We start from the raw sequence: 21,062 nt of genomic DNA, 5'->3' as shown, positions 1-21,062 counted from the left end.
GCCCTGGTCAGACCAATGCTGGATTAGTGTCCTGAGTTCTGGTGCCCACAATTCAAGAAGGAAGTTGATCAATTGGAGAGGGTTCAGAGAAGAACCACGAGAATGATTAAAGGATTGGAAAACCTGCCTTATCCTGAGATACTCAGAGAGCTTAATCTATTTATTTTAACAAAGGGGTGACTTGATCACAGTCTATAAGTACCTAGATGGGGAACAAATATTTACTAATGGGCTCTTCAATCTAGCAGAGAAAGGTCTAAGACGTTCCAGTGGCTGGAAGATGAAGCCAGATAAATTCAGACTGGAAATAAGGGGTAAATTTTTAACAGTGAGAGTAGTTAGGCATTGGAACAATTTACCAAGGGTCATGGTGGATTCTCTATCACTGACAAATTTTGACAAATCAAGATTGGATATTTTTCTGAAAGACCTCCTCTAGGAATTACTTTGGGGAAGTTCTCTGGCCTGTGTCAGATGAGGTGATCACAAGGGTCTCTTTCGGAATTGGAGTCTATGAATCTAACCATCAAAGGCCCCCAGCCCCAAAAGAGCCCGCCAGCCTGAGATACCTTTCAAAGCAAAGGCTGTGCTTCGGTACAACAAAAAATCAGAGCAGTCAAGTGTAAAGCAATGGAGCAACTCACTTAAACTTGTCTACTGCAGGCACGTAAAGACTACACCGCCACTGAAACTGACCAATGAATCTGAGCCATGATCTAAAACTAAGTCATCCTGAGGGGGTTAGATTTGCGGACATTCCTATCAGAAGACATGAAATTCTCAAGCTTGGATAATTTTTCCTAGTCTTCTATGTAGGAAGGTCCACAGTTCCCAACAACGGAATTTTATCAGCAGTGTCTCCAAGGAGGGAAAGAAAAAATAAAACTATATACAAACAATAATGACAGAGTTAATTTCTTTTCACTGGGGTACTACTACTGTATGCCACACTTTTTGCTAAATATTGCTTTAGCTAATTTACAGACCCAATCTGTAGTGTTTTGCGAAGATGAAGGGGGATGAAAGACCAACTGGCCACTTTGCTTCTCTCCTTGTGCAAGGCATAAGATGTTTCCACTCACTAAACCAAACCATCATTGCCCTTATTCAGTGTGCCCTAATACTGGAGGACAAAATAAAACATATGGCCGTGCATGCCTCTGACATGCTGCACCTAGATTTGGAAACCTCTGACAGTTTCTTGCCCTTCTCTAACAGAGGAGAAAGATCAGAGAATTTCAATTCCCCAAACTTGCAGGATGACAGAGTCCTACACACATCTAGGGCGTTACAGCACTTTTTTAACAGGTGCAAAAGCTGCCGCTAGGCCAAAAAGTAAGGAAGAAGTTTGGAAATACTGGCTTCCAAAAGTGAAGTGAAGGGCTCTGCAATGGGATAATCATATTAGTATATGTGGACACACTGCCTTGAGACAGAGACGATAAGAAGCCCCCTTTGGAGACAGACTTCTAGGTAGATATCAATGTCTCAACTTGCAATTTTGGTTTGCTGATGCATTTTTTCAGGAATTTTAGATTCCGAATAGCCTTATCCCTTCTTGATCCTTTTGGGAACTAGAACAATGGAGTCAGAGCCAGTCCTCTCTCTGATGGAGGGACTTATTCTACTGACGTTATCTACAGAAGGTATTTGATGGCTCCTCTTATGCTGGCTCCTGTTGGTGTTGCTGGAGGCTAGAAGAACCGTCAATGTGTGTTTGAGACACTTGATCAGTTCTAACAACCATTCTTCCTCAAGAAAGTCAAGGGCCCATTTGTCTTAAGGAGGAAAGACAGTTCTGTGCTAACTGGAGAAGCTTACAGCTAATCTTGCTTTCATGCTGGATTGGTCTGAGTTGGAATCATGCCGATTTCTTGGCATACGCCCAGGCAGAGAAATCATCATTGCATTCATCCCCCCCCCACAGTGCTGTTATTCCATGTTCTGCTGTTGTATCCAGTGATTCGTTGGCTGTATGTAGAAGACAAGGAACCACAAGGAGAGTGACATTCTTTGTAGGAAGCTCTGCAATCATTATTGCTTGGTTGCAGTTTTCTTCCCCTTTTCTGATGAGTCAGCAGGATACAGACTATGCAGAAGACCCCGTTAACATATTTAACGATAGGACATTTGCCAGATGAGTGAATCTTTTCCTCTCTCTTCTTTCTGGGCTTGCTCAGCATGCTTGTGCACCTTGCGGAAGCAGTAGGAGGGCCTAGAAAAGCCCATCCTCAGCTGAAGAAGCAGAATTAAACCAGGAGGCTCTCTGGTGAGGCCCCACAACTCTGCCTACAACAGACAGTTCTGGCTCTGATCCCAAAGCTGCAAGCTGGCTGAAGATCAATTGCTAGGATCTGTGGCTCTCCCTCATAGAAAATACGTAGTCTAACATTATGTAAGGACAGCAGGTTAGGGAACGAGAAAGATAGGAAAGCGGGAGGAGGGGGCATGCAACATTGTAATCTAACATCCCTTCTGGGGATCCCACTGTACCTTGTATTATCTCTATCTTTTAGATCACAGGCTTCTCACAGCAGGACTGTGCATCATGTACACCACAGAATATATCATTAACACTCTGTATGGCTGGATCTTGAGGTATAAGACAAGCATCCCTTTCCCCTGAACGGGGGGGGGGGGGGGGGGAGAGTACTTTTTCAATAAAATCTTATTTTTCCTTCGACAGTATTATTGAAGGGATTGATGCCTAGTTATCTATGCTGTATCTACTACTGTTGTATTGAAGTACTGAACACATATTATAAAATTGACCACAGGCGTACATAGCCAGTTTACAAATCTGTGTCCTCTTTTCTCAGCCAGGATGGGGGAACTGCTGGAATGGGTCTTCTGATGGTGCTAGGCAAGTTAACTTTTTTGGGTGGGGTGGTGTCACGGGAGGAAAAATCTGCTCTCTTTAAAGGATATTGACACATTTATTTGTTGAACACCAGGGTGCTCAGTGATGTACAATACATACAGGAAGATCTACTCGCTGCTGCATAGAGCTTAATTTAAATTAAGATGGTAAGGAATTTGTTTTAATATAGAGAAGGGATCAAAGAGACGTTAAAACTTTTGCGGGGTGCGGGGGCATAGCAGATCTATAAGGACCCATCTTAAACTTTCTGAGGGAAATTAAAGTAGCTCTACTTCTCGGTTATCAGTCTGGACAATGGCTCTAAGAAAGCCTGCCTTCTAAGTATAGTAGTTCTTTGTAAAGCACCTTGAGATTCTAGGTATTGTAGAAAGGCATAAATGAGACAGAGGGAGTACTACAGAGCAAGGCTGGAGAGTTCCCAATGATTAGCAAGTAAGTAAACAAAACTCAGATACAAAGTCCCAGCTGATGGCGCTATACTTGCTCAGAAAGGGATATCCCTGTTCATATTCACAAAAGCCCAACTCATCTGATTTTCCCAGGTACAATGCTACTTGTCTTCTCCCACTAAGGAGAGTAAGAAAGAACTTTCAGGCTCAAGCATGACAAGTGCTCCAGATAAAAGTCAGGAACCTAACTCTAGTTTCCTGAAGTGTTTTAAGATTCAAGCTGTTAGGAAGTTTTATTGTATTTTTAAGAGACCAGTTGCATACCTGTCTAAGTGAATTCTTCTCTGGAATGATCTTCCTAGGGGGCTCGTCATTATTACAGTCTTCTCGCTCTGAGGAATTCTGTGAAAGAAAGTAAGCTTTAATTCAGTTCTTATCCCCAATGTTATTCTGTGGGAGGAAAGGAAACTGAATATTTGCAAGCTACACAAGCTAGATTTTATACATACATGAAAAAGCTAGCCTCAGGTGTAAGCCAACTGGCTTGTTAGGACTAAGACAGAATTTTTCTCATTCTTAATAAATAATGCACCATTCGATAGGTATAGTGGAGAAGTTGTGTTTGTTTAGGACTTTCCTCTAAAACAGCCAGTACTGACCGCTGTTGGAGGTAGGATGCCAAGCAGGTGACTTGATGGCCTGATTTAATATACCACTGCTTATGTCCCTGAACTCCCGAAAGTGACTTGTTTTCAAAAGATTCCATTTTATAAAGAGTAAATGTAGCTAATAAAATTCAACTGTCCCCCTATATTCCAGTATCTTTATAGTAACAGGAATACTGACTGATTGCACAGGAGTTTAGTGGACTACCAACATTCAGATTTGTCTGGCCCACCTCTAAGTTGTGGTGAACCACGTCATCAAATTCTGTGGTATCAGTGGCAGCACCATTCCTGCTGTGTCTTCCAATGTCTGTCTGTGTGGTTGGTTGGTTTGGTGTGTGCTCTCTCTCCCCAGAAAAGCTGACTAGTATCCTGCACTACTAACACCACACCTTATATGGGGAATATAGGGTGCTGAGGAGGAAGGATGAGCCATTAGAGGCTGCTCCAGAAATGCTCCTCAGCTAATGACAGGCTCAGAAAACTAGGCAGGAGACTTCTGTCCTCTTCACGCTGTCCTCTTCTGTCCTCCTAAGCTACGGATTACTTGTCTGGGAATCGTGCAATTGTTTATCTAAGGACAGAGGCCTTCTTTGGGACACATTCAGCAAACAATTATCTGAAAAAAAAAATCCTGTCCACACTGGCCAGGGAAGCAATACTAAAACATGGTGGTTGCTATCACAATTTCAATAACTATGTTGATAGGCTAAGGATAGACTGCGTTGCTTAAAAAGGTTTGGAGGAATTCTGTACACACGTCTAAAGTCAGTGTTGAACACCATAGTAGTAATAGCCTTTAAGTCACAAACCCATGCATTCAATACCTGGAAGACTACTCAGTTTATAAAGGCATAAGGGAGAGGCATTAGGGAGTGCTAGGCCAGTAACAGGAAGAGTTTCTGGCTATAGCAGATGGGATCAGGATAGGATTTTAAGGTGGAAGTTGCATCCCCTTTATGATCATCACCTCCCAGAATCCTCCTCACCCATCAGTGCTCCTAACATATCCAGATCCCCCTTAGAGCTGGCTCCCAACCCCAAATTTCAGTCACTGGCTGGAGCATCTGTCAGTCTAGGAAGAGCTGGTACACTGCAAGCAGTCTGGTCGAGTGGGGACTGTAGAGAGGAAGCAGACTGCAATAAGCCATCAGTGGAGCAGTGTGTTTGGGTGCCTGCAGCAGGTGCTGTGTGATCAGCAAGGGTCTAGGTAGGTTACAGCTTCTAGTTTCATTGAAGGAAAAGAAGAGAGCGGGAAGATGGCAAGGACATGAGCAAAGTTTGCTGAGAGATGGAAGAGAAGGAAAAAAACCTTCAAGGTAAACTGGTCCTGAGGATTCTAAGTAAATCAAGATCTGCAGACCAGCTAGTGAGCTTTACAAGACACAGAACTCAGGAGGCACAATGAGGTCTGAGCAGCTGTAGCCAGGGTTTTATAATGTAAATCAATCCTAAACAGGCCTGATAACTCAGTAAAACAACCCAAATCTTTGAGAAGTTTTCACACAGGGCCTCAACTAGGAGAAAGTTATTTGCTAAGTCTGGTTTAGAGAGAGCTAAACTGTACAAGTGTGAAAAGGAAATTAAGATGCATCTTTGCACAAACTGCTCTGTACTCATCTGCACACTTTAATAATGCAAGTAGGGATTTCAATTTTGATACTTCTGAAAACAGATTAATTGCTAGAGATACAGAATTTCAAAGTAATTCCAGGAACTGCTTTTATCTATTTTAAAGATGCATTTTGAATATTCAATCCCCCCTCCCATAATAGCATCAAATATCCTATTTTTCCTCAAGTTGTGTGTTTTAGAAAATAGTTATTAAAAGTGAAATCTCATCTTCCCCTTGCCTCTCAAACTGCCTTCCAATGTCATTGCAGTTACAACAATGTCAAAAGCCAAGAAATTCAATGCCGAGGTGAAAAAACAGCCTTTATTCTGAAATTTCTTGTTATCGCAACATGTCACAAGTTTTCCAGTTTCTTTTTCTTTAAACTAAAGATCTAATTTTGAAAGCGAGCAGAAGACCTTTTCGCATTCATTATCTTTATAGGTGGCAAGGCTACGAGGTTGGCTGAACAAAGACCAGACAGAGACTGCCAAGTGCATATGGTGGGTCACAGCTTGGTGTCTCACCATTCTGCAGTACCCACCCAGCAGCTCCAATAGCAGACTATTAAACAGGAGCGCTGCTCATGCACTTTTGTTGGCAAGTAAGTTACGCTTGGTGAAGACAGAATGACTGGAAAGCATTACACTTAAGAAACAAAGCACAGATGTTTCCAACTCCCGCTTATTTCTCAGGAATAGGAAAAATCACCATTCCAGGTGTATTACAAGCCTCCAAATAGTTCAGAAATAGTCAGACCTGCATTAAAGTGAATTCCACTTAATAGAACAATGCCCAGTATTAGTCACCACTCAGCTTTCCAGTGGTAAAGTTAGACTATTATAACAGTGACCAGAAAACAACATCTGTACGTGTGTCTCATTGCTGAACCAATGCAAGGGAGGTCTGCTCCCCTATTTGAGGACAGGTTTCAGAGTAACAGCCGTGTTAGTCTGTATTCGCAAAAAGAAAAGGAGGACTTGTGGCACCTTAGAGACTAACCGATTTATCTGAGCATAAGCTTTCGTGAGCTACAGCTCACTTGATTGGATGCTGTAGCTCACGAAAGCTTATGCTCAAATAAATTGGTTAGTCTCTAAGGTGCTACAAGTCCTCCTTTTCTATTTGAGGACAGAATTTTAAGTTTGCTTCAGCATGGCTTCCAGCCACGAGGGAGGATGACAAAAGGCTATCAAAAAGGTGTTTTGCAATCATAGCTCTAGAATGTGGCATTTGATGCTCGTATATTAAGATGGTGCATGCATTAGAAATGTCAAAGGTTGGCAGGAACTGCAACTGATGTGTAGCAAAGACAAGATGGAATCTGCTAGGACGAAGGGGTGGGGACAGAATCAGCAACCAAAAGGCTGAAATCCCAAACAACTTCTTGAATTGGGGCAAATTCTGAAATCCCATTTCCTCTAAGTGGCAGTGCCTTTCTTGGCCACCATCCTTACCAAAACCAGATAGGGCAAGAGACTGCTTGTGCTGGAGTGCATGGAGCATCTTCTACAAACTAGGACTAGCCTGCCTTTTGCATCTTTCATTCAAGCCCCACAAAGCATTAAGTGGTTAAGTTTCCCATCCCCTCACCCCTGAGATTATCACCTCTATTTGCCCAGATTGATAAAATAGAGATCACAGGTTTTACACAAGGTCACACAGAATGTCGGTGGCAATGCTGGGAATCCTGATTCCCAAATCTCTGCTTTAGCCCTCCTCTCTAGCCTTCCCCTCTGAGGCCCACATGAAGGGCATTTGCCTTTCATAGTTTATCTGCCCTAAAATGGTAACTGTCTTTTACAAGAGACCCTTTCCAAATACAATTTGGATTTAAAACTTCAGCCTGTAACTAACAGGATATAATTCCACAGCGTGTTATCATCCCAGTAACCACCACAAACTTGTTTCATTATTTGACTCTCCACATGAAGTCCCCACTATCTCAAACACGCCCTGTGTTACACAGCACACAGAATTTGTAGGCTAAAGCATCTGAAGTGTGATGACACGCAGTATTTTCTGTATATAACACATGAAAGCAATACTGGGATTCAGATGGATGAATGTACTTGGGCTACCAACTGCACAGGGCTACCTTTAGCACGGCCTTACTCCTCATGGTGGAAATCAGAAACCTGCCAACTGGGCAGTTGTTTTGATGATGGGTTGCCCAACACTAATTATAAAACAGTACAGATGCAGTCTTCTTCCACGTGTGAGGAGGTGGGGGTGGGGGAGAACTGTGTACAACTATTTTTTATGCTTTCAAATTCTTAATCCTGTTTGGAGCTGTCAGTGGGGGTTAATGGAAGCCTTGGATAGGAGAATTCCAATCTGGTTGGCAGATGGATAGGTTGGTTATAGCTGCATAACTATGTCTTGCCTGCAGGCACAATTCAGAACACTGTTAAAGCAATATAAAGTCTCTGTCAAGCTGAACCATTTGGATCAGTAGCAAGGAGAAATAATAATAAAAAACGGAGTTCATTTCTGGGCCTTGCACGTTTATGCTAGTATGCAGAAACTGATTAATTGTCATCGTGTGCTGGTCTGCTATACCTCAGATTTCTACTTCTAGAGTAGATTTTGCATGCTAATGTAATCATTCTCCCTCTTGAGACATTAGCAAATAATCAAATGAAAAACAGGATCATAATTTACTGAGATTCGGGCAATTCTCTATGCAAATTTGACTTGTTATTGCTGCTGCCTCGTTAATCTGAATGCCTTTGACAAACTCCTTTGATTTATGAACTCATGACAACTCCAGTGTGTCTATATTTTGCTAGATTGACATTATCATTAAGAGTGGGTGGACTGAGCTAACATGAATGGCTGATTTTATTCGCTGGTGTCTGCTGCTCAACAGCTGAGCATCTACTTCTCACAAGCCCCTGAGCGCCAGGCTCTTCCCATCTACCCATCCATTCATCATCTCGATGTTAATTGGCCCAGGCTTTAAGCAAATTTTCAACACGATTTAAAGGCACGATGACACTGATTACTGACCCTCTGCCATACGGTGCCTATTGATTAACCTGACAGAGATGATGTGCTTGAGGGAAACTAGGTGTGCGTGGACCTCAGGGGGGAAAAAATGTATTGTTTATGCAGGCAAAACACTTGTCATTATCCCAAAGGCCAGAATTTGTGCAGCACTGGCCCTTAAAACAAACTATTGCTTTAACATCTGCATCCAATACAGAAAGCACTTGCTTGCTTTGCAAAAAAATATTATAAATGCATTGCTATGTGCCAGTCTATATTTTAAGAGAGCTCTCAGACAAATAGATCCCTTCCAATCAATTAACACTTGTTCCAGCCAATGTGAGTGTACACATATTTGTTGAAGTGGAAAGCTAAGGCTGTGTGGGTTGTTAGTGACATAACCATCTCCACTGCAAGGGAGCGAGGGCTTGTCTTCACCACGGCGCTAAATTGGTGCCATTGTGATCGGTGCCGCGGCATCAATTTAGTGGGTCTGGTGAAGAGGAGATGAGTCGATGGGAGAGCGCTCTCCCATCGACATAATTAATCCGCCTCAACGAGAGGTGGGAGCTACACACCGTGTTAAGTCAGTGTAAGTTACGTCGCTCAGTGGGATGGTTTTTTACACTCCTGAGTAACATAACTTACTTCGACTGAAGCGGTAGTGTAGACAAGGCCTGAGTCTTCTTGGGCACATCAGTTCCATTAGTAAAGAATCGAAGCACTGTGTCCAACTTGAGATGAGATTAGTTGCCAGTCCAAGAACAACCTGGATGTCAAATTTAGCTGTCCAGATATTTTTGTAGCCATTTTTATACATTTTTAACATTAAGCAGTGAGACGTTTTATTTTCCCTCCCTCCAGAACAAGCTCCTCAGAGGAGCCTCCACTTTGAAGTCATAGGTAAGGCTGCATGTCTGTCACGGAAGTAACAGATTCCATGACTTTCGAAGTGGCCGGTGCGGCTGGCTCAGGAGCTGCCCGAACACTTGGGCGGGGGGGGAGGGAGCTCTCTGGAAGCAGCTGGCATGACCCTGCAGCTCCTGACCTAGGCGGGCCTGGGGGCTCTGTGAGTTGTCCCTGCTTGCAGGCACCGCCCCCACGGCTCCCGTGGGATATGGTTCCTGGCCAATGGGAGCTGCGGAGCTGGAGCTCCTGGCAGGGGCAGCGCACGGAGCCCCCCTGGCCTTCCCTCCCCTTAGGAGCTACAGGGACATGCGGAGCCAGGTAGAGAGCCTGCCTGCCTGCCCCGACCCACCCCCAGCAGCCGCGGGGGTCCCGGGCTCCCATCCCACCCCAGCACCTGCGGGGGTCCCGAGCCTCACCCCCCCGGCCCAAGTTCTAGTCAGGGATATATAGTACAAATCATGGACAGGTCAAGGGCCGTGAATTTTTGTTTACTGTCCGTGACCTGTCCATGACTTTTACTGAAAATACCCATGATTAAAACATAGCCTTACTCATAGTTAAATTGAGTGACCAGAGACTGAAAGTGAAAGCTGACCACCTGTTTCTGGTTCCTTGTAAAGGTCATCAAACAGTAGTGGAGCCCAATAATGCACTTTGGGGAATGTGCATACTTAGCCATGAGTACTCTTATCCAATCACCCCACACTGCACTTGGGTTAATCAAGAGGGAACACTTTAACAAGGTGAATACTTCAGCATTCTGTCTGCTGATTGGTGTAATTTACAAAGAAAATGAAGATGACGACCCATTTTCCCACTCAGCCCCAGGTTATATTTGCCAGTCAGTGCATATTGTTTTCTGTTCAAATTCAGGCCAGCAGCTCGCCTGGCAGACAGGAAGTTTCACTTGTTCAATCTGGATTTTTGGTTGTCCCGTGATGCCAGAAAATAGGATTTTTCCTAGTTTGCATCAGCCTGTGGGAATAGGTGAAGTGATGGAAGAGATGGAAAAACTGGCCTGAATTATTTTGTGCCTCTGCCAGCCAGAATATGGATTTAAAAAGAGGGAGGAAGAGGAATAAGTGATAGCAAAGGCCCTACATTCCCTTTCCAATAACCTTTGTAAGTGATGGATGAGTCCAAGAGCATGGTTATTGTTAAGGGACTGTCAGCATCCTGATTTTATAAATGCTGTGTGTCAGTTTATAAACATCTCGGCCATTTCAAACAGTGCTAGGATGAAACCTGGCACAGCCATCCTCAGACTTCAAGCAATATTTTCATTTTAAAATTATAGCCTGAACACCCAGTTAACACATTTTGAGCTGTTCCTGAGTGGCACAACATGCTCAGATTCACACTTATTTGACTAGTCACTACCCAACGTAAAGCAAGTCCTTAAAGTGAACTAAGTTACTGTGAGGAAAACAACTATGAAAAGGGCAAGTTTGAAAGTCATACCCTCTACATGGTCAGTAAATAAAACAGAAATGACAACTGCAACACACAGGGAGATCTACAACAATGAAAATGCAGAGGTACGGATTATACCTCAGCCGTCTTTGGCACTTGCAGCTCTGAACATTCATTGCTATGAGATCCTCTTTGAAAACACAGTATTGCAGTATGTAGGCACAAGGGGGTGACTTAAGCATGGAATGACTGAACTAAGTTTCCTTGCTCTTGAAAGTTTAAAGTTAAGTGGTATTTTTGAAAGGGGCTTAGGTTTAATTATTAGAAGGAAGGAGATATAGGGAGGAGAAGTAGGATATGGGGGCAAATTGATGCTTTCTTTCCACTCTTTTGCAGCCATTAATGTCAGAGAGAAAGACACAAGTTAAGCGGGCTCAGAGTCAGGTGTTTGATTTCTTAGACTGTAAACTCTTCAGGACAAGGGACAGTTTGTGTATTTGTACAGCACCTCGCAAAACAGGGCCCTGATCCATGACTGGGGGGGGTCCCTTAGATGCTATCATAATACAAACAATTTTTCAATCAAAGGTTTGAGCAATTTAGCAATTAAAGGTAGGAAAGTATAAACAAAGTTCAGCCTGCACTTAGAATACATTCCACATACAAAATTACCCAAAAAATTGTTGAAAAATTTGATACAATTCTACCCTTCAAATACACAGAAATGGACTCTATATATGTTTTCCTTGCTTTGTATTCAACCCAATAAATGCCAGATTGGAATGAATGTCTTCCCACAGCAACATGACATATCAAAACTTCGAGAAATGAAGGAGAATTTTCAGACCAAGTTATTATTTTAATTAAATCAGTTATTAATTTATTAGAAAGCTGAAGGTAAAGTTGTGGGATGTCTTAACACTACCAGCAGAATAGAGAATTTGATGTAACACATAGATCTTTAAAAGCCGGTGCAAATATTTATCAAAGATATTATGAAACAATGAAATAGTTTCAACAATATTAAGTTTGTTTTAACATAAACAGGGATCCAGGTGGTGGGAACACACCATTCATGGGAATTTAAATAGCTAGCTTTGCTTAACCAGAAATTTCTCAAAACAGAGAGTGAAAATATGGCTAATGAGAACACTCTTTCCATGTTCCCTGGGAAGCAGCTTCACATTTCTGTTGTATGAATTTAAGAGAGTCAACAGTGGTAAATTTGTTTTTAATATTCAAGCCTTCAAGCCAGTTGGCCAAAGGCCCTTTATATTCCAATTTTTGTTGGTGCCTTATTTACACAAGCATTACATCCGGACAGCCTTTGAATATAATTTTACGTGGATTAAGGAAAGAACATTTGCTTCTGCTAATCAGGACATCTGGTTATTTTTGTAACTCCCAGACATCTGCATTAGGCAGCGCTACTTCCCCATTCTTCATAACAAAGTTAGAGCAAAAGAAACCTTAAGGGTTCATGTTGACACTCCCTGCTCAGCCAGGGTCTGCTTTAGAATCTCTTTCCTGAATGATAAAATCAATTAGCACCTTGGCAGGTGTAAGTGTGGTATTTACAGTTTGCATTTCATATTTCAAGTTTTTTATGGTATATCAAGACAATCTACATCTTTTTAGGATCCAAAAGCCCATGTTTCCAAAGTGCATGTGCATATATGTGTGTGTGTGTGTACACACACACACACACGCGCACACCAATTCAACTCATGCTAGCAATAACATAGGGTAAACTTCTGAAGACCAGACAAGTGAACTTATCAAGGACTGGCCTTGAGAGTATTTTTGTACTATGCAATCATCCTCTGCTTTGGTCAGTCTCACTCCAGTGTCTTATTATGTGCACTTGCCTCCCCTTCCCACCCCCCAACAAATCGGCTTTGTCCCCACTCTCTAAGACAACCTTAACGATTTCTCTGATATTTCAAATTTCTGTTAATATGTCCCACCATCGATTTCAGCTTTAGTTAATCTGTCTTTAAGATTGGAAAATATTGCCACGCACGATTCATGGAGGCAGATTTATCAAGAAACAGAAGCACTTCAAAAGGGGAGGGGGAATCAAATGATTTGGCCCTGTTCCTCACTGGTTTGCTTTACTGCATTCCTTCATTTGATGAACACAAAAATGCATTTTTAACACTGAATTTCAGCATGTGAAACACCAAATTTTAGGATTAGTCACTTTCATTCTGTTGGGTTTTTTTTTTTTTATATATGAATCAAAGCTTTTACTAGTGCTTATCTATTCTTGAACCAGCTGCTTTCTTGATTTTCCCCACATGGGGGGAAAAATATCACAGTCAGACGTTAAAGATTGTGCACATAAGCTAACATCCCAAAGAGGTGTCAAAAACATATTTCTAGTACTAACAAGAGTTAGCAAGAGCCAACAGGTCTGGGGAGAGGGTTTTTTTTAAACTTTTTATTTATTAAAATTCTCTAGACACAGGTTAACTTTCTTCGCTCAATATTTATTATGGCTTCATCTGCATGGGAACTGCAAGTGCTTTGATAAATGGACTGTAAGGTTGGCTAGTTTCACGGTAGATTCTGTGTCCTTTGCTGAAGCACTGCTTTCTAAGGGTATGTTTACACTTAAAACACGACAGCAGTGCTTCATGTAGACACCTACTACAGCAATAGGAGGGGTTCTCCCATTGCGGTAGTAAATCCACCTCCACGAGGGGCGGGAGTTTCCGTTCACCTAGTGCTGTCTAAATGGCGACTTAGGTCGGCTTAAGGACGTTGCTCAGAGGTGTGGATTTTTCACATCCTTGAGCGACGTAGCTAGGTTGATCTATTTTTCAAATGTAGACCAGCCCTAACTTCTTAAAGCAAAAGCCCTCAGCAAAGAAAAAACACAGCCTCACTTGTCCCAATACTAAAAGTCCTGTCACACCATGATTGTCTCCGGCCTTTTTTATTTTAATTTTAGTCTCCCCACTCCCAGCTCTCCCCAAAATAGAGACCAAAAATGCTGCTACTAGTCATCATCTCTTCTCCTCAAACCCTTTGACTGGATTCTTAAATCCAAAAGCAGGAGCTTCAATCTCCTCACCCTCACCTTTCAACCCACTATAATCTTACCCCTTTTTTAGTCTCTGCTCTGATTTTCTCCCCCTATGCTCAACTTCACACCTTCATTCATGTTGTCCCTTGAAAGAGAGAAGTGACTTGCTCAAGGCTGAAATGCAAGCTAGTGGTGGGAAAGGTACAAAGCCCCGAACACCTGACTCTGCTCCCTTAGACCATATCCCTTCCTGGAAATATTTGATTAAATAAAAGTGGTTCTCTACTCTAAATGTACTTCCTTCCCAGTGATAACCAAGAGTAACAAAGTTATATTTGCTAAGATGGACATAAGAGGCCCATCTAACTTTGGACTATGGGTCAAACTCAGCTAACTTCTAGTACATTATTATGTATTCATTTCTACACACTACCAAGGACAAACTCATTGTAAAGATGCATGTGTCTAAATGTGCCTCAGTCTTCGGAGCAATAGCAAGCAACTAAAGTACCCCTTCTAATGAAACAATGGAAAATGAGGGTGCGGGACTAGAGATCATTTGTATAATGTCTGGCTGGCCAGTATCATTGTGCTGGAACAATGGCTGCAACACAAGGAGCAAAGCCCATGGGCTATTCTGATGCTTTGACGTAACAAAATATGCACAAAATAATGAAACACCCCTATAGAACACTTTTAAATTTAAAACCCTACTACTGGGTTCTGCCATAAAAAAATCCAACATTGAAACAGCTCTCTCTGGAGGGGGCGTTCAAAGATGCACTGACTGGGGACGAAGAGATGCCACTGCTGCAGTAACTATAAAATGAGGTGAATAATCGAGCAACCAAAGAATGAAGGGTAAGGGTGTGTGTATATAATAGTTCATATTTAGATACCTTGGGGCTAGTTTTTAAAGGAAATTATACAGCTCTAGGCCACTGGCTATTGAGATCCACTATTCACAGCCTTTTGCTAGGACATGAATGGCTTATTAAACCTACAACATATCTGTTTTAGTTAACTTCTTGGTGGGGAGGGGGCCAGGAAACAAAATGTACTTAAATGCTGATTTTTTTCCAGGCTGAATGCCTTTCATCCAATAAGACATTCAAAGCAGTGACCCAGCAAATGGATTGAAAAAGCAATCTTCCGTCTCAGTGCCACATTATCATTCCTATTCAGTATTCTTGGTGAGATATCTCAATCAGCTGGATGTGTGTGTAAGTGACAGCGCAGCCCATTGCTGGGTTAATTAAACATTTGACTTTAACACCCTCCCCATCATTAAGCAAATAAAAACAGATAATTCAAACTGCACTTCATCCGCAGGGTACACAACACACATGTCAAAATTAAGAGAGTCCAAGGCCCCTGGGGAGTTCTACTCGGGAGGTAATCAGTTTAAATCTTATCTGGTTTATCAATTATTCTATTGATTAAAGTGGGGTGATTATACAAAACTCCCTTTTGCCACATGGGATAGATGTCAGTGGAGCAGCACAATGCAGGGAGGCTCAAAACTGAGTTAAAAGAGATGGACAGATGTATAAGAGTTGATTAGTACATGCTAGGGATCTGCAGATGGAAGAACTGATTCTTTGTTTTAGGCAAGTGAACTGAAATGCTCCTCATCACAGAATCCCAATGTTGTTTCCTTAGCTAGATGTAAAAACAGATTTATACACTGAAAGTTCAACACAATTTCTAGGGCTGTAAACAGAAGACCGTGTGCCTGGTATTTGAAACATGTTTCATAGATGCAGGTCCTAAATATATTCTACAGCCATGTTCTGCTAACTTGGACAAACCCTGACACAATCTGGCTGCATCAGTCGTTCCACAACTTCTCTATTGCACATAGGTACTGACACAGCACCCCCGCTATCCTCATCCTTTGTTCCCCCTACACAACTCTGCCGATGCATCACAGTCGCTTCAGAGTAACCTCTTCTAACTCCCATCAGCTTTCTAAGCAGAATAATGCCAAGTTCTTCCTCTACCATCCTCCCCACATGGTTTTGTTGCAGCCTTGATTCTGTCATATCTAAATTGGATGGTAAGCTCTCCGCCCAAAGGCCTTGCCTACAGGGGGGGTGCCTATCATATCTCTGAGTGGTGAAAAAATAAAACACAAACTCCCCAGCCATCTAGAACAGAACAATTTAAATCTGCAACGTAGAGACAGAAGAGAACACACCTCTTTCATTCCCACTGAGTCTCCCAAAACATATAAAAAACAATTAGCCATAAAATCAGGGTCAGTTATTTTTGAACTAAGACTTTCTTTTCCATGAAGTTTCCCACAGTCACAGCTCTTCTGGTGTTAGCCATGGTCCGAGTGCTAGTGTGGACCATCTGCTGGCATTTTAACCACCACAGTGCTTAGATCCATTCGGAACAGGGTTGTGGTGGTGGTTAAAATGCTGGCAGCTGGCCTACACTAGTGCTCCCACTGTTGCCAATGCTGGTGGAGCTATAATAGAAAGACATTTTAAGAAGAGAGGTCTACAGCAGACAAGGCCCTGCGGTATTTTCTTGACCCTCACTTTCAGGAACAGGATTATATACCATTCTATATAGGCACTGCATGTAGCTTCTTTCCTTCATATAGCCCTTTTCTTCTTTTGAAGCAGACTAGAAAACCTCCATTAGCATGCTGTATTTTACTCTCACCACTAGAAATACTGAGGGTGCTATTTGTAATTGTATTCTTTTAAGAGGTTTGTTCTCTGCAGCTGTTTTCTGCTTGCAGTGTATTTTGTGTAATCAGCACATCATCATAAATACATTGGCTGTTCCCCTGAGGGGAGCTGTCAGTGTTTAATTTACAGAACAACCTGGCCAATGTGAATTCTAACACTACAGCACTATGGCAAGAAGTTACCACACTCTGAAAAACAGGTTTCTATGAATGACAATTTAGGTTCTAGAAATAGATTGTTTTAAAAAAGCACTTTATACACTGTATGGAATGGATTCATTCCCACTTACAGCTTCCTAAAGCAGCACTGAGCTCACTCTTACGCCACGTGAAGGTGACTCACACTCTGAAAAAAGCCTCCAATTCCAGGCTCTCCCAGCAGGAGGCACTGTAAGAAGGGGTTCGCTGAGCATAACGATTTTTATTATGAACAATCCAAAACAGCAATGCGTTATTCTTCTAAAACTTGACAAGGAAAGGTATTGTGAGAGTATGGCACGGACAAACATGTATCGCCTACTTCATGGGGTCACTGTAGACTTAATTCATCACTTCTAAAGTGCTATCGGAGTGCAAAGCATACACTTGTGAGATACCAGACATGTTCATACGTTTATTGGTTCCTTTCATTGGCTGGACTAAGAGATATCCTCCTTTTGGTTACTGGATATATAGCTGTGTTTCAGGAGACCTAGATCTGAAGTTCTATTCTACAAAGCTGCATGTATGTGGCTGGCTTAATGACTGCGGTGTTCACAGACAGAGTCAAAGAACGTTTGACAATGGTGCCAAATTACACTGACAATCATTTAAAAATACCCCCCCCCCAATGTAACATTTGGACAAGAGCATTAGGACTGCAATTAATTATTTGAGCATTTGATTGGCAATGTCTCCTGGAAACAGTCTCCTTGACTATTTCAAAAGGAACCCAGGAAGGTAGACAATCTGATACCATGCTAAAGAGAAGCAACTATAAACCAAAATAAATTCTGCAGACTGATTTGGTTAACACCTCCTCAAAAAGTGGCATTTAAGACAAAATATTAGTCTGCAGAATTCTTTTGTCTTTTTGCAGATCTCAATGAAACCGGAGACGTCACAGTAGTTGCACATATAGTGGAACCTTGCTGATTCACATTAGATGACCAGATATTAAGAGATCGCAAGTAAGTGAACAAATGCAATAGAAAAGGATCTCACATATCGCTGTATATGTTGTTTGTTTATTCTGACAAGTGTCGTTTAGTTTTAGTTACACTAAATAGCATTCTAGCAAGTTACATTAGCATCTTTCGAAAAGTAATGAAGTCTTACTAACGAGACCTCACTACAGTGCTATCTCTGCTATTAGATCTCTCGTGAGAAATTATTTTGTGAGAACAGGCGGAAATAGAATAGTGGAAATTAGTCAGGTATCTATTAGTGAGGTATTGTATCTAGCTGCTGGGTTCTCATAATAGTAAAGAGCATGAAGAATAGAACATTTGATTATTTTTGTACATAAACCAGGAAGTTTTCATATGCTGCGGGGAACAACTTTTCAATAGAAGAGAAATTGACAAAAATGTGACTTAAGTCTCCCTTCTACCTCTGTATTTTAGGATTCTGCAAGCACATTTCTCTTTAGGGCTTTTTTTCAAACTGGTATGTGCCTAGTTAAATTCCTGCTTTATAAAAGGACAGCCCTTGTTCTGTTCTCTACATGTGTTTGCATTAAAGTTCCTCTTCCCTGGAATTATAAATGCATGATATTTGTTTTACATGAATCACTGAATTGTGACTAACAGAGACTTACAAGACTGGATGAGAAAGGTTTATTGCACTTTTCACTGTTTCAAAACTTTCCCAGGTTTGTGGCAAAAATTATATTCTTTAACTCTTTGCCAGTTCAGCAGAGATTTATAGAACCTGATCTTGTGGAACTGGCTACATTTTAAGCATTTCCCATAGAGTTCTTCAAACACAAAATTATAGTAAAGCCCTGTGATTTACAATAGTCTATCCTGGTACTGACTTCACCAGGAATATATAGATGCAGGCAGGCATTAAAGTTTAAAAGAGGGATTTTGATGCAGCATACTTAATCCACGCTTTCCCCCAATATGGGACACTAAAGTTGCCATTAGAGGCACTGCAAAAAGACTGATATTAAATAAGACCTATGTTAAAAATATTTGGAACCTCAATCTTATGTATCTATTAAAATTAAGTTATTTTAAAGCTTTTTAAAAAACAAATTGTTAACTAGAAATTCTAGTGAATGAAACTTCCTTCCTTCTTGCCATTATTTAAAGCTTTAAAAAAATGTCCTGGGACTACCAGAATTAAATTGGATGAGTTTAGCCCTAGGTTATGCAAAGGACTGAAATACTGTCTCTTCCCTTGAGACCATGCAGTACCACAAGTAGCCATTAGATAGCAGCACAGTACATATGATCTGTCATGTCTCCCACTACCTTCCTGCTCCCCAAGGCTTCAGCTCTGCTCATTTCAACACACACACACACACACACACACACACACACACACAATAGCTGATTGTAATTCAATTAGTGCAGTCTGCAACTCCAGAAAAGAGTAATTCAATTAGTGCATTGTGGAGCTCTACAATACCTCTAAGCAGATGTTCACAATCCTCAAGAACTGGAGCTAGCTTTAAAAATACCTGTATCCCTTCAATGTGGCACTACGTATGCCATTTGTCAAAACAGCTTTATACACCTTTCTGACTTCTAACAGGGGAGGAAAGAAAATCCAGGCTTGGCTGGCAGAACAGTTTTTTGTTGTTTTTTTTTTAAACTGATCAACAAACCAATGCTGCTACACTAGACTCTGCTTACCAGGAACAGCACCGGGTTTGACACAGTAACACGAGATCATTAATGCAGAGTTGAAGCAGTGGCAGCTTAGTGGTGACAATGCATTTTTATGCTAATGATCGCACTGATTGTTGTATGCTGGGGCGAACAGTTGAATGGTGTAGGCTCCGTTGTACCACTCTTTTTGCTACTTAGGGCTTGTCTACACATAAATGGCTGCAGCTGCACTGCTGTAGCGCTTCAGTGAAGACACCACCTACGCAGACGGGAGGGTTCTCCCAGAGGCATAGGTAATCCACTCTCCCCAAGAGGCAGTATGCCACTGGAGCTGCCGCCATAATGACCGAATGGGAGACTGTGCCTGCTGTGGCGGAGACCCCCGACATCAAGATCTTCGGGAAATGGAGCACGGATGACGTTCAGATCAAGGACATCTCCCTTCAGGATTACATAGCAGTGAAGGAGAAGTACGCCAAGTACCTGCCCCACAGCTACGCAGCCAAGCGCTTCTGCAAGGCCCAGTGCCCCATCGTGGAGTGCCTCACCAACTCCATGATGATGCATGGCCGCAACAACGGCAAGAAGCTCATGACCGTGCGCATCATCAAGCATGCCTTTGAGATCATCCACCTGCTCACCGGGGAGAACCCCCTGCAGGTCCTGGTCAACGACATCATCAACAGTGGGCCCAGGATGGACTTGACCCGCATCGGCCGTGCCGGCACTGTCCGGAGACAGGCCGTGGATGTGTCCCCGCTGTGCCGTGTCAACCAGGCCATCTGGCTGCTGTGCACTGGGGCCTGCGAGGCCGCCTTCTGCAACATCAAGACCATCGCTGAGTGCCTGGCTGACAAACTCATCAACGCTGCCAAGGGCTCCTCCAACTCCTACGTTATCAAGGACGAGCTGGAGCGTGTGGCCAAATCAAACCGTTAAAGCCGTGGGAACTGCCCCAATAAACTCTGTGATTCCACTCGCTGTCTACAGCAGGGGTTAGCTCACTCATGGGTATGGATTTTTCACAGCTCCGAGCGATGTAGTTATACTGATCTAATTTCCTCGGGCTAGTCGACACTGGCAACGCTGAAGAGCTGCTGCGGCAGTGCTTTAACGTTGCTTGTGTGGTTGCAGCGCAGCGCTAGGCGAGAGCTCTCCCAGCGCTCTATAAAAACCCACCTCCACGAAGGCGCGGCTCCCAGCGCTGGAGCACTCTCTACGCTGGCGCTTTATAGTGCTGACACTTGCTGCACTCGGGGGGGTGGGGGTGTTCTTTCACACCCCTGAGCGAGAAAGTTGCAGTGCTGTAAATGGCCAGTGTAGACAAGCCCCTAGTGTAGACCAGGCCTTCAGCTGGAGAGCTGAAACATATATTTATATTTTCAAAAGTTACAAATGTTAGACATTTAGGTGGAAAAGAAACAGCTTTCCAGTTATTAAATTGTAATTCACTCTTGTAATAGCATTTTTAACAGAGAAAGCCACACCACTTACTCATCCACTGCCATGTTTGGAATGTTTCCTTTGCAATCACACAGACCAGAAACAATTTTTTTTAAATGGAAGCTTAGATCCTAGAGCACAATTCTGCAGCAGAGAGTGGATTCTGTAGTAGATTCCCCAGCCATGGAACAACAGAGAATATGGA

General features: G+C 42.4%; 2 protein-coding genes across 25 annotated transcripts in view; one reads left to right on the top strand and one right to left on the bottom strand.

Moving 5' to 3' along the window:
• The window catches only part of BTRC (beta-transducin repeat containing E3 ubiquitin protein ligase), a 171,612-nt gene that overhangs the window by 92,211 nt on the left and 58,339 nt on the right, over nucleotides 1–21,062 (bottom strand). For 16 of the 24 annotated variants that reach the window (XM_043552402.1, XM_043552400.1, XM_043552401.1 and 13 more), the window contains one exon: nucleotides 3,595–3,672. The exons of the other annotated variants lie outside the window; for them this stretch is intronic. In XM_043552402.1, coding sequence (XP_043408337.1) covers nucleotides 3,595–3,672 — 78 coding nt within the window. The remainder of the gene's footprint in view (nucleotides 1–3,594; nucleotides 3,673–21,062) is intronic. 24 annotated transcript variants of the gene reach the window in all.
• Nucleotides 19,721–20,390, top strand: LOC102937438 (40S ribosomal protein S5). The gene has a single exon (XM_007066902.4). The coding sequence runs from the start codon at nucleotides 19,757–19,759 to the stop codon at nucleotides 20,351–20,353; it is 597 nt and encodes a 198-aa protein (XP_007066964.2). The 5' UTR covers nucleotides 19,721–19,756; the 3' UTR covers nucleotides 20,354–20,390.

This window comes from Chelonia mydas, chromosome 7, assembly GCF_015237465.2.
Source record: "Chelonia mydas isolate rCheMyd1 chromosome 7, rCheMyd1.pri.v2, whole genome shotgun sequence".
NCBI lineage: Eukaryota > Metazoa > Chordata > Testudines > Cheloniidae > Chelonia > Chelonia mydas.
This window is presented reverse-complemented; position numbering and strand designations above follow the sequence as displayed.

What these genes read in the sequence shown, in the direction of transcription:
- LOC102937438 (XM_007066902.4), top strand. Translation starts at nt 19,757, where the DNA reads ATGACCGAATGGGAGACTGTGCCTGCTGTGGCGGAGACCCCCGACATC.